Raw genomic sequence first — 14,489 nt, 5'->3', positions numbered from 1 at the left:
ACAAACAAATTTAATTGCCAGAGCTTGGAACCAGTGCTAAAATGTGGAACTTTACATCTGCCAGTTAGTGAAGCAAAATGCTGAGAATTAAACCCTTGCAGCAGCAATTCATTGTAGCAATGTATTTTAAAAATTGATCCAGATAAGATGATTGTGCCTGGGAGTAAGCAAGAGAATTCTGATACAGCAAAGTGTGAAAAGTTAGGAATGTAACTGAGCCTGATCCTCTCAATTTGCAGTACATTGAGGAATTCATAGATATAAATTACATAAAGTTGTACTGGCAGGAATGGTTTTAATCTGAACAAGGCTATACTCAGACCTGTGCATTTAAAAAGCAGTCATATTTTCCTGTACATGCATCCCACCAATATATTTATATTACAATGTACATTTGCAAATGTACAATGAGCAGAAATATGATCCCAAATCTGTCACCATACGAATATAGCATGGTATAAAATTTCTTATACTGTGCCAGACCCTGGTTAGAGGCCTGTGTGTGACTTTTTGATTTATTATTGTCACATGTATTAGTATACAGTGAAAAGTATTGTTTCTTGCATGCATGCAGGCAAAGCATACTGCTCATAGAGAAGGAAACGAGAGAGTACAGAATGTAGTGTTATAGTCATAGCTAGGGAGTGGGGAAAGATCAACTTCGTGCAAGTCCATTCAGAAGTCTGACGGCAGCAGGGAAGAAGCTGTTCTTGAGTCGGTTGTCACGTGACTTCAGACTTTTGTATATTTTTCCTGAAGGAAGAAGGTGGAAGAGAGAATGTCCAGGGCGCGTGGGGCCCTTAATTATGCTGGCTGCTTTTCCCAAGGCAGCGGGAAGTGTAGACAGTGTCAATGGATGGATGTTTAATAGGGTGACATTATTGTCTACAATCTTGATGAGTTGGTTAGAGTTTAGTGATGTCAAACTACAATGACTGATCATCAGGCCACTGGAGATACTTTGTGACTTCTCAGCCTGACCTTGGTGCTATAGGTTGCCCTGCAAGGAACTCTCAACAGCATTGTTTGAAGAAATTTTGGGGTACCCGAGCCTTTCCATCACATCAAGGTGCTGATCCATGGAGAAGTTGGCAAAGGATTGATTGTTTGTTTTTGTAGTAAGAACATAAGAAATAGGAGCAGGAGTAGGCCATCTAGCCCTTCGAGCCTGCCCCGCCATTCAATAAGATCATGGCTGATCTGTCGTGGCTCAGTTCCACATTCCCGCCCTCTCCCCATAACCCTTAATCCCCTCTCTTATCAAAAACCCATCAACCCGCATCTTAAATATATTTAGCGAGGTAGCCTCCACCACTTCAACGGGCAGAGAATTCCAGAGATTCACCACCCTTTGAGTGAAGAAGTTCCTCCTCAACTCCGTTCTAAACCGCCCCCCCTTTATCTTGAGGCTGTGCCCCCTAGTCCTACTATCCTTCCTGAGCGGGAAGAGTCTCTCCACCGCTATCCTATCCATCCCATTCATCATCTTATACGTCTCAATGAGATCTCCCCTCATTCTTCTAAACTCTAACGAGTACAAGCCTAGTTTATTCAGCCTCTCCTCATAGCTCAACCCCCTCAACTCCGGCATCAGCCTAGTAAACCTCCTCTGCACTCCCTCCAAGGCCAAAACATCCTTGCGTAAGTACGGCGCCCAAAACTGCACACAGTACTCCAGCTGCGGCCTCACCAATGCTCTATACAGCCGCAGCAAGACCTCCCTACTTTTATATTCAATCCCCCTCGCTATGAAGGCCAGCATTCCATTTGCCTTCCTGATCACCTGCTGCACCTGCAAGCTGGGTTTTTGCGACTCATACACAAGGACCCCAAGGTCCCTCTGCACCGTCGCCTGCTGCAGTTTTTCGCCACGTAAGTGATAATCCTTCCTACCATTATTCCTACCAAAGTGGACCACCTCGCACTTGCCAACATTAAATTCCATTTGCCATTTCCTGGCCCATTCGCCCAGCCTATCTGGATCCTTCTGTAGACTCTCCACACCCTCCGCACAATTTGCCTTTCCTCCAATCTTGGTGTCATCAGCAAATTTCGACACCCTACACTCGGTTCCCTCCTCCAGATCATCTATATAAATGGTAAATAGCTGAGGCCCCAGCACCGACCCCTGAGGCACTCCACTAGTCACCAACCGCCAATCCGAATAGCACCCATTGACCCCTACTCTCTGCCTCCTATTTGACGACCAATCCTCTATCCATGCTAACACCCTACCCCCAACTCCCTGTCCCCTGACCTTCTGCAATAACCTCCTGTGAGGTGCACATCAAAAAAACCATGTCCAGCTTTGATGACATTCTTTTATATTGTTGAACGAGGTTCATGTACAGCCCTGCTATGATGCATAAGTGTTTTGGCTTGTAAAGCAAGGGAAAGCTACTGAGGATAGCATTTTATTGAATGATTTTGGGCATCTTTAACTGTACAGTTCTCATTGCTTTGGCTGTAGGAACTATTTTCTTGCCCTAGAGGGGGGCCTATTGGAGAGGCTTTAGTGACCAAAATATAACTTTCCTCTGGGGAGTGGCAGGAAAGTGGAGTTGAAACCCAAGAGCAGCCATGATTGTATTGAATAGTGGAGCAGGCTCTGAGCCGTGTGGTCTTCTATATTTCATTTTGAGGAATTCTCCTCAAAATGGCACAACTTTATTTTGCATTATACTTCCATGTTTCACAGCAATTCAAGTACATGCCTGTTTGACGGAAGTTATTTTTGCGTGCAAAAGCTGATGAGATCTTAAAAAGCAATAAATATGATACATGACAAAAAAAAATGTAGGATTGCTTTAAGTGATTGCTTTCCCTCATCCAAACCCAATTTGTTGTTTCACAGTGCAGCTGAAATGCGGCCTGGAATTTGTGTTATCACACTGTTGATGCTTTTATTTTCAAATGATTGTGATCAAAACTGCTTATTAGAGATTGTTGTAATGGATTCCAGCTGCTTCAGTCTTTATCAATAATGAATTAGACATTACCCTCTCAACTAGAACAAGTTGTGGGCCACCTGCAGGAATCTGTACCTATTTGGAGGACCCTATCAGATTTTATAGGTCCCAGAGATGAGCAGAAAATCTTCTCCATTTCACAAGCAGATGAGAGAGTCTGTGTGCAGCAAAGTTAGCGTCAGACTTTAAAGCAAAAGTCCATCAATCAGTTGCCCTAAAAAAGAGGGTTTTCCTGGGTCTGAGATCTCAAGTAAAAGAAAATACCTTTTGTATTTACGTGGACAGTTCAAAGAATCCAGACATCCCAAAACATTTGAAAGACAGCTAGAAGACAGTTTGTTTTCTGAAATAAAATCACTACTGTAACGTAATGCAGTAAAGTATCTCGGGGAGGCAGTGGCATAGCGGCATTGTCACTGGACTAATAATTCAGAGACTCTAGGTAATGCTCTTGGGACCTGGGTTCAAACCCAGCCAGAGCAGATGGTGAAATTTGAATTCAATGAAAATGTGGAATTGAAGTCTACTGATGACCGATTGTGAACCATTGTTAAAACCCATCTGTTTCACTCATGTCCTTTAGAGAAGGAAATCTGTCATCCTTACCTGGTTTGTCTTGTATGTGACTCCAGATCCACAGTAATACAATCTGATTTATTATTGTCATGCATATTAGTATATAGTGAAAAGTATTGTTTCTTGAATGCTATACAGACAAAGCATACTGTTCGTAGAGAAGGAAAAAGAGAGAGTGCAGAATATAGTGTTACAGTCATAGTTAGGGTTTAGAGAAAGATCAGCTTAATGCAAGTTATATCCATTCAGAGGCCTGACAGCAGCAGGGAAGAAGCTGTTCTTGAGTCGGTTGGTACATGTCCTCAGACTTTTCTATCTTTTCCTGGCAGAAGATGTTGAAAGTGTGTGTGCCTGGCAAGCATGGGGCCCTTGACTATGCTGGCTACTTTTCCAAGGCAGCAGGAAGTATAGACAGAGTCAATGGATGGGAGGTTGGTATGAGTGATGGACTGGGCTTTGTTCATGACCTTTTGTAATTTCTTGCAATCTTGGACAGAGCAGGAACCATACCAAGCTGTGATACAACCAGAAAGAATACTTTCTATTGTTGACTCTTAACCATTCAAAGGAAATTCGGAATGAGTAATAAGTGCTTACCTAGCCAGCAATGCCCATACATCAGGAATGAATAAAAATGCAGCAGTCAACTTTTGGTGTGTCGTTTGAGGGGAAAAATATTGGCCAGGAGTGTGGCTAGAACTCTCCTCTTGAAGGAGTGCAATGAAATCTTTCAGATCTGCATAAGCAATCTGAAATATGTTCCCCTCAGTATTGCATTGAAATGCTAGTTGATATGTACTTTCAGCTCTAAGTTTGATAGGGGCCTTGCTGTGGAAGGAGATGTTCAGACAAGAGACTGACTGGTTCATGGTTGTAAAGGATTGAGAAGATTTGGTAGTGCTGTTTTTGTGCACTCACTCACCTTCACAACCTGATTAAATATTTGTCTGGGTGCAGATACAGAGTTTCCCAGGTGCAGTGTTGTGTCCACTTGGGGTGAAGTTTGTCCAAAACATGTAAAGCTCATCGATACTGTTAGAAGAATGGGATGTCAGTCTAAGAATGAAGATCACATTCATGTAGTCTAATGTGACATGATTTTGCTATACACAGTGATGGAGCGAACAATTTGATCTGTGCTAAACAATTTTGACATTGTCGGAATGAGAGCAGACACCATTTCTTAATTTTAAATTGGAAATCCAGCCAGATCCACGTCTTTGGGTACTTCATAGAAAAGCTTCAGTAATACTGGGATTGACTTGATGTGAGCATTTTTAAATGATGTGTCACACTTTTATAACTTAGTTGTTTAGATTCACTTGCTGACTACACAAAAATCTGAGCTATGTTTAGGCTGACGATGGATGAAAACGCAATCTGCTTTGGTAATCTGTTTCAGTATTATCTCTAACGTTTCACTGGACTTACCCTAATGTTTTGGCACTGAAAAGAGTTGAAAGAATTTTTGGAATGCATCAAGCAGTCATGCTGTTACAGGGGTACTTTGAATATTTTTGCCTCTTATATGCTTTTTATACTACCACTTTGTTTTAAAGATGCCTCTTACAATTTGATGCTGTTTTTGTCCTTGATTGTCTTTGGCACAGTTTTTAGCTTGTACTCTTCATACTTCGGGAATAAAGCAGCACATTCCACATGCAAGTAGCAATACTAAATCTCAGTTTTTTATGCCGTTTTGTCTGTAGAAATGACCCTAGCGATGAACAGGAAATTCAGTTGGTAGCTTTGGCTGATTTTCAGAAACAAAATAACATGAAAATGCGAATATAGACAGCTCTCAAATGGTGCGTTCCAGTAAGACTTTCAGGAATTGTGTTTTTGATTAATTTCCTCTGCTCTCCACCTTGAGGAAAGCTATTAAAGTGTTTGAAGTTTAATCTCTAACAATATCTTATTTTGAGCAGCAGTTCATCAGCCTTCCACATGTCTATCTCCTTTCTGGCAGATGTTTCTGTGTTTCTGAAATGTAATGATTTATTTGCTGATGCAAGAAACTTATCTACTTTTAAAAACCCTTCAGAATTTCCTGTTTAATTACCTGCGCTAGGCATTTGTTCGGTTATTCAATTTTTAAAAATAAAAATCAGAATTGCATATTTATTTTTAACTTGAATCTTGGTCTGCAGGCTCTGCTATTCTCTATGTAGTCATATAACGCGGTTCTTAATCCCTCAGCTTTGTACTACTTCGGCTTCCTCTAGTAAAGGTTTCAGAGCTTGATAGTTCAAATATTTGGAAGCAAAATACTGCTGATGCTAAAAATCCAAAATTCTGGAAATACTCAGTAGATCAGATAGCATCTGTGGAGAGGGAAACAATTAACATTTCATCACCTTTCACCAGAACTGTTAATTTTCTGGTTTTGTTAAATGAAGGGTGCTATTTTAAACAGCTAGGGAGGGAGGGGGTAGGTGTTGCTAACATGGCTGATATTTAGTGCCCATTACTATTTGATAGCTGTTATGAAGAGGAGGACAGAAGTCTGTCAGTGCAGCAACTGTTTAATGTTACACATCAAACTTTACCAACACTTTGACACTCGCTTACAGAAATCAAGTCAGTTGCAAACTATTGGAAATATGTAGGATGCTTACTTGTCAATTCTGAATGGACCACTTTTGCTACACTACTGTCGACTAACAGGCAAAACATAACATATGCGTCACAAGCTTTAACTACATGCTTAAGGAGCACTGCTGCTTTTGCATAACTGAGCATTAGAATTTTCTTGGATTGTAAAAATAGTTTTGCCCTTAAAAATGCAAGCAATTTGTGAAGATGGCTGTCATCCAAGTTTGACCACCCTGGTAGCATCTTGCGCAGTAAGAGAAATGCCAAACTTCAATCCACATGTTTGGGAACAATCGACTAGTCCCAAAGTTAATTCATACTGTGAAATATCTTATTTACTAACAGAGCACCAGTTGTGAGCCATATCCTGCTTGCGGCATGGATTACTGAATTAGTATTTGTATTAAAAGTTGGCCTTTTAACTTGCATAATTCTTCAAATATTTTTAGGCCCATGACAAACAACTTACTTTTGTTTACTACCTCTCACAACCTCAACATTCAAAAGCGCTGTACAGCCAATGAAGTACTTTGTGAAGTGTGATCATTGTGACAAAAAATGTGTGGCCAATTTTCCCACAGCAAACTCCCACAACCAGCAATAAGATAAATGATGAGACAATCTGAAGTTGGTTGAGTAATGATATATAGTCTCAGGACATTGGGAGAGTTCTTTCTGCTCTGGGAATTGTGCCACAGGATTTCTTTTATATCCACTCGAGGGCAGATAGGGCCTCAGTTTGAAGTCTCAAACAGCCATAGGATAATTAATTTCATAGGGGTGTTCCCGTTTGAAAAGTATTGTATCTATATGTATACTATTACAATTTACAGCAGTTCATTAAAGAGTCAGATTAGACCAGCTTTTGTTATGCCTGTTTCTACCAACTTTATCAATAACTGCAATGTTCCATTTCACTTCAGTCTTGGGACAAATACTCCATGAATTCCTACTTATGCAAAATCCAGCTGTACGTAACTTGCTAGGTCTACCTACTGCACCTCCCTATTTCTGTTAGAAAAAACTGTATGTCACATTGTTCCTGTGTGCAGGAACATCTGTCCTAACCTAAACACCTCGAGCACTGGGAAGGTATTGTGCAGGAGTCAATGGTTCACGTTTCAAAAATAAGCTCCAAAAAGGGCTCAAAGCAGAACTGTAAATTTGAGCAGAGCGCTGAGTCTGAAGTTTATGTTCCAGTTATTCAAAGCCAATATTTGGGATTGCTGCATCCACCAGCTGAGTGCAGCCATGTATAAGCTGGCAAGGCATGGGGCATGAGAATTGGCACCAGCCTGAGCTGGATACAGCTGAAGTTGCTGATCAGGCCTGAGGCCACGTGTGGATGTAATATTTCATGAATAAAATGATGGATTGTCTAGTATAATTTGTGCCATGCATGACTTGGGGGCCTTATATTGAAGCAATTACATTATCAATGTGCTTCTGTAGTTTAGCATTGCAATATGATGATTGACAGTCAACATTTTATTATTTTCTCCCTTGCCTTAAAGGGAATGAAGATGACAAGAATTTATTTGAACTATTGCAATGTTGAAAAGTAAGGAAAACGGAGGGCGAGCTCTGTTCGTGATTCTCCCTGTCCCCCAACTAAAACTGCATTAAAAATACAAGATAACGAATTTCTACTTTGAGTCAGAGTCCTTGATGCTCTATATAAATGAGAAACCTTAAACTTCTTCAGTCTCCTAAAATCCCTGTGAATTTTTGAATTTATCAATGCCCCAGAACTTCTGGATTGTGGAGATTTGTTTGAAATGCTTGTGAAAAGTTCATTGTGTCCTCATCTCAGTGTGATTGGCACTGATTGTAAAACTGAGTAGGAATTATATATTTTGCACTGGTTGGGTGAATTTTGTGTGTTATAAACCAGTTAATGACTGGCTCTTCAATTATGTACTTTTGAAATACATTTGCTGTTAGAATGTATATAAGTGTATAAGATTTTGATGGGTATAGACAGAGTGAATGCAAGCAGGCTTTTTCCACTGAGGCTAGGGGGGAAAAAAGCCAGAGGGCATGGGTTAAGGGTGAAAGGAGAAAAGTTTAAAGGGAATAGTTGTGGGGGGGGGGGCTTCTTCACGCAGAGAGTGGTGGGAGTGTGGAATCAGCTGTGGAATCAAAGTGGTAAATGTGGGGTCATTTTTAACATTTAAGAAAAACTTGGGATGGGCTCATGGATGAGAGGGGTGTGGAGGGATATGGTCCAAGTGCAGGTCAGTGGGACTAGGTAAAAAATGGTTCAGCACAGACAAGAAGGGCCAAAAGGCCTGTTTCTGAGCTGTAAATTTTCTCTGGTTTCTATGTAGGGAACTAATTTGTGGACATCAATGAAATAAATGACCATGTCACCTGCTTTTGCTGTTGGATTAGAGATAATTTGACAATGCGATTTTTCTTTGGTTTTGAGGATAGTTGACTCCACCCGAGGAGAAAGCTTTATCCCAACAGTGACCTTTCCATCAGTGCACTGCAGTGGAGCCTTGACTCAGTGGAACCTTCCCTCAGTTATACATAGTGCTCAAGACTCTAAGGTGCGTCTTGAACCCACAACCTCTGCCTCAGAGGTTACTATGCTACCACTGAATCATGGCTGACACTTAATTTGCAGACTTATGCTATAAGTGACCTTCTCTGCTATCACATATAATTTTTAAAAATGGGTATAGTTAATCTTAAATGCCATAGTTTAGATGTTGGAGCCTTAGCAAGCCTAAAAATAATTTGTAGCTAACATTATTTCAGGAGTTAGGACAGGTCCTTCCAAGTGTGTCAAAATTTGTAACATTTCCACGCACTGAAGAGAGTTAAGAACATCAGTTCTATGGTACTACTTATTGTTAGAATTACATGCACTAAACAATAGAGAAGCAGGCTATTTGGCTCATCTGGTATGTGCTGAGGGATGTGTTCCACTCAAGTTTCCTCACATTCCATCTAATTCTGCTCAACCTTTCACCATATCTTTCTTCCTTTATTTTTACTTTCCCATCTTCAGTTTTGAATGAACTGCATGTGCCTCATTTATTTGTGACATAGTTCAGAGATAGTTAACTTACTAAACCTTCAACTAGTTTGTCTTGAATCACTCAGTGAAAGACTGACCTGATGAGGAGATGGTAGCATAGTGGTAATGTTCTGGGGACATGGGTTCAAACCTCACCACAGCAGTTGCTGGAATTTAAATTCCATCAATTTCGTTGATGAATGAAAAATCTGGAGTTTAAAGTGGGTCTCAGTGATGGCACTCTGAACATAGGAACATAAGAAATAGGAGCAGGAGTAGGCCATCTAGCCCTTCGAGCTTGCCCCGCCATTCAATAAGATTATGGCTGATCTCAAGTGGATCAGTTCCACTTTCCTGCCTGCTCCCCATAACCCTTAATTCCCTTATCTATCAGAAATCTATCTACCCATGACTTAAACATATTCAACGAGGTAGCCTCCACCACTTCAGTGGGCAGAGAGATTCACCACCTGCTGAGAGAAGTTCCTCCTCAACTCTGTTCTAAACTGCCACCCCCACCCTTATTTTGAGGCTGTGCCCTCTAGTTCTGGTTTCCTTTCTAAGTGGAAAGAATCTCTCTACCTCTACCCTATCTAGCCCCTTTATTATCTTCCTTCTAAACTCCAATGAGTGCAGGCCCAAACTATCTCTGAAACTATCATCAATTGTCATTAAAGGGTAAAGTCACCAGAGTCCCTGATGACCATTGGCTCCCCTTTGAGAGGGAGAGCTGAATGGTGGTGATTTAACCTGAGGATCACCACACCTCTAGCAAGGGCAAGGTTGAGAAGGGTCATGAATAACCTCAGCCTGTACGGGAATTGAACCCGGGCTGTTGGTGTCTCTCCGCATCACTGACCAGTCATTCAGCCAACTGAACTAAATCCGACCCTAATGTAGCAGCTAGATTTGGTCTTTTTTTAGGTTATAAAATTAACTTCACCAATTTGGAGGCTATTCCCTTGGGCAGTTTAAGAGTAGAACCTCCTCCTTTTCATTTTTCCCTTTAGATGCCCCCTATTGGGGTTTAGTTATTTGGGCATTCGTAATACTCCTGATTTTCAGCAGCTAGATGGGACGAACTTTCTTCTGTTGTTGTCCTCTGTTAAATGGGCTGTACATCAATGGTGGTTTTTACTGATTTCCTGGTTGGGTAAAACTGCCTTAATTAAGATGAATCTGTTGCCTAGGCTACAATTCTCTCCAAATTATACCTATCCTATTGTCTGTTAAGATCCTTAAAGAAATTTATGGGCTGTTTTGTTCTTTTGTTTGGAACAAGGAAAAGCTTTGTTTAAAATTGACTGAGCTGCCATTGCCTGGTCCTAAAGGAGGGTTAGGGATGCCAGATATTAAGCTATCAGTTAGCTTTCCACCTTACATTAATACGTGAATGGATTAGGGGTGGTTCCTTAGGTGGTAGATAAGTGAGATAATCCTATTATTAACACTGTAAAGGCTTGGAGGATAGTCCGAAAGTTGGAAGGGGATCTAATTTAACTTCTATTCTTCCTCCAATTCAGGGTAATCTGTATTTCCTGTCAAGTCTTATGGATCACGGTTTTGATATTTGGAGGGATAGACGTCGCTATAGAGGATGTGTTTGACAGCACGGTCCTGTTATCTACTGGGCAGTTGTGTCAACAGATTGATATTCTGAAATGCTCCTTTTTAGATACTTGCAACTTAGGACTTTATCCTTACGACAACTCTCCTCTCTGATACTAAGATTTCCTTGGTGAAAAAGTCCTGATATGTATGGGACGAAGGCATTTCATTCGTAAATTTTATGACATTCTATGCTCCAAACTTGTGATAATACATGGGACACATTGCATACTTGGGAGAGAAACCTCGCAGTAAACATTGAGTCAACATGGGATGATATTGTGAATGCACTAATAAAATTTCAGAGGGGGGAGTGGTGTTTAATGTTCTTTAAAGAGTTTGAAAAGATCTTAAATATGGTCTTAGAATTCGACCCCTTGCAACTGACACTGGGTCTCCCAGACAAAAAGATCAGTGCGAATAGGGAAAGGCTGTACAAAAATCCTAACATTTGCAGCAGGAATGCTGTCCTTTGGTCATGGATTAATGATAAGCTCCCTTCAATAGGAATTGTCACAAAATCGTTCCAGGATGTATACCAATGGATTTCTTGACTTGTTCCCTTCGAGCTAAATTGGCTTGAAGTATGGGACCCTTATTTTAAAATGATGGGCTCCGTGTTGTGTAGTTTACGCCAGTGTTTTCCATTAGTTAAGTTGCTGATATCCTGTGTGCTTGGTGGTGCACTAGTAAGCCAACTGTGGTTGTACCTTGATATTCCTGCCCCCTCCCCCCGCTTGATTACTTGTGTGGAAGGAGGGGCTGGATACACCGAATAATCCGAACCAACTGTTAGTTTTTTCTCTCCTACATGTACTCGTTTGAAAATGATCTTGCTGTACTGAACCAATCTGAGTTGGTTGCATTATTTGTACAAATGAAAAAAATCTTCAATGAAAATATATATTTTTTAAAAAATCTGATTCACTGCTGTACTTTAGAATAGGAAATCTGCCATCCTTACCTGGTCCCACCTGACACGGGCTGAAAGGTATCATTTGTTGGTTCTGGCTGACCCAGACGAGGAACCCCTGTCCTCACAATAAGATTCATGTTGTGTGGCATTAACACTGTGCTAAATAAATAGCAAATAGATCCAGCAGCTCAACTGGACATCCATGAGGTGCTGCGCATTCAACTGCAATCTGTGACCTTCTGGCCCAAATTATACCTCACTCTGCCATTACCATCAAACCAAGGGATAATCCATATTGGATGATCCATCCCTGCCTTCTCTTGAGGTTCCCAGCATCACAGATACCAGTCTTCAGTGGGATTGAGAAGCCCTGGCAAAATTGAGTATTGGGATGGGAAGTTAGCTACTTCTCTATTGGTTGGAGACACATCCAGCATCAAGGTAGGTGGTTGTTGGAGGTCAATCATCTCAGTCCCAGGATATTCTTGCAAGAGTTCCCCAGGTAATCAACCTGTTTGGCCTCATTGTGTTTGCATCTACAATAGGCATCAAGTCCTTAAGTGGGACTTGACCTCAAGATAGGGATGCTACCATTGGGCTTCAATACCTTCTAATGAGACCTTATCCTGTAGACAATCAAGAGGAGAAAACTAATTGCTGCACTTCCAATTCTCTCTGCATTGCACCACTAAACTTCCCAACTAAATTCCAGGCACTGTTGTGCAATTAACACTTGAGGGTGAGTTTATCTGTCTTCTGTGAAGTGGCCAAGATCCCAGGAACTTATTGCAGCAATAACTCTGCACCTGGGATTTAGTTTCTCCTGAATCAGCAACTGCTTGCACTGGTAAAAACATTCCAGAACGCTTCATAGATAGAGATACTTCAGGAGGCCATTGCATAGAAATAATTGATTAAGAAGGGTTTTGGGGAGGAAAGGCATTCCACTTTCAGGCATTTGTCCCAAGAAAGTAGGGCAATAAATGAGTGACAATCAGTGTCATGAGATCCAAGAAGACTTTAAATCACAATCTAGTTCAAATGATTGATTTGCTTTTAATCCATCTTCGGAGGATTTCTGTTTTTAAGCTGACAGGGAATTTTAATCCTTTTGAAAAGTAAAGGATCACTTTTCCACTTTGTTTTGGGGCAATCAGTTAAATTGTGATCATGTATTCTTCGAATGTAATCCTGACAAAAAGTAACACTAGCTTGAATTCAACTCCTGTAAAGCTTTAAGGAGTAAGAGGATCAAGAACCTTTAAGCAATGCAAATCATCTGTCAACATGAGCTATCTAACACTAAACCTTTCTGAAACTGTTTCTGTTGCAGGTGAATCAGGATTAGGAAAGTCGACGCTCATCAACTCTTTGTTTCTGACAGACTTGTATTCAGCAGACTACCCAGGCCCTTCACATAGGATCAAAAAAACAGTCATGGTATGTCTTCAGTCTGCAAACCATGTGTTTGCCTGTTTGTGTTCACAATTTTATAAAAATGTTTTAAATAACCTTGGGTTGAAGATGACTTTCAGTTTAATTTGCCAAGATGGACAAATACCCGATTTACTGACATGCATTGAAGGATGCGACAACCGTCAGGGTTTCAGTTTGTTGGCTGGTTGTGTTTTTATTAGTAAACTATCAGCAATCGAAGAAGCAATACAATCGAATCTGCAGATTAGATGACAAAAAGTGACACCATTATAGAATTTTGGTGTTGAAAACCAATCTGAAGCATTATTTTAAAATGCTATCCAACTACTCCATGCAGAAATTATCGATGTGAAGTGTTAGTATATCAGAATGCATGGTAATTAAACTGTCAGACTTCTATTTTTTTTATTGACCTGGATTATGAAGTTTATAAGATTGTTAGGCTCACTGACAAAAATCTATTTCTGTACTTGATGTAAGATGAGTTTAAATGTATCTGAATCCTATCAGGCCTTGGTGTGGTAAGACCAAATGCTAAAACTGGAGAATATGCTGAGGCAAATGCTCCTCAGGCAGCATCTCTGGAGAGAAAAGCAGTTAACATTTCAGGCCTATGACCTTTGAGCGAGTGGGACTGGAGATTTAACAGTTCCTAAACAAGTAGAGAGCCAGGGAAAAGGGAAGGAAGAAGATAGAGAATGAAGTGAGATACTGAAAGTGGAGGATAGCTGTGGTTAAACTACTTCAGTGTCTGCTCTTCGTAAAAGAACTGCCAGATGCAACTTTTATTTCCAGCATTCATAGTATTTTGCTTTTGCACTCTGGCATTAAAACTGCTTACAACACCAAGTTAAAGTCTAACACGTTTATTTGGTAGCATTAGCTTTCGGAGTGTTGCTTCATCAGGCACCCGAAGAAGGAGCAATACTTGGAAAGCTTGTGGTACCACATAACGCTGTTGGACTTTAACCTGGTGTTGTGAGACTTCTTACTGTGCTTACCCCAGTTCAACGTCGGCATTTCCACACCATTTAAAGCTGCTTGTCATGGTGTAAGCTTTGACTTGATTTTCTTGTTCTCCAGTGCATTTCCAATGTTGTCAAAATACAAATCACTACAGAAATTAAGCAAGACTTGCATTGTCCACCAACCCTATTTGTTTGTCAGTGTTTCTATGGGACAAAGTCGTGTCAGACATTGCCTCATTGTGCAGATCGCTAACTTCACTCTTCTGTCTGGCATGAATCGGTCTTGGCCCAGAAAAGATTAATTTTGTGTTATCATTGTTCAAATGCCTGTGGTATTACTGGTGGGCAGTGAAGGTTTTACTTTAAAAATAGAATCTTTACTATAAATTATA

At 40.6% G+C, this 14,489-nt stretch overlaps 1 protein-coding gene across 2 annotated transcripts in view; it reads left to right on the top strand.

Moving 5' to 3' along the window:
• The window catches only part of LOC145346564 (septin-7), a 119,616-nt gene that overhangs the window by 32,380 nt on the left and 72,747 nt on the right, over positions 1–14,489 (top strand). For both annotated transcript variants that reach the window (XM_080193981.1, XM_080193980.1), the window contains exon 2: positions 13,026–13,132. In XM_080193981.1, coding sequence (XP_080050107.1) covers positions 13,026–13,132 — 107 coding nt within the window. The remainder of the gene's footprint in view (positions 1–13,025; positions 13,133–14,489) is intronic.

Source organism: Carcharhinus amblyrhynchos, chromosome 8 (assembly GCF_965287045.1).
Source record: "Carcharhinus amblyrhynchos chromosome 8, sCarAmb.v2.hapA, whole genome shotgun sequence".
Lineage (NCBI taxonomy): Eukaryota > Metazoa > Chordata > Chondrichthyes > Carcharhiniformes > Carcharhinidae > Carcharhinus > Carcharhinus amblyrhynchos.
The sequence above is the reverse complement of the archived record's forward strand: the minus strand, read 5'-3'. Positions and strand labels throughout refer to the sequence as shown.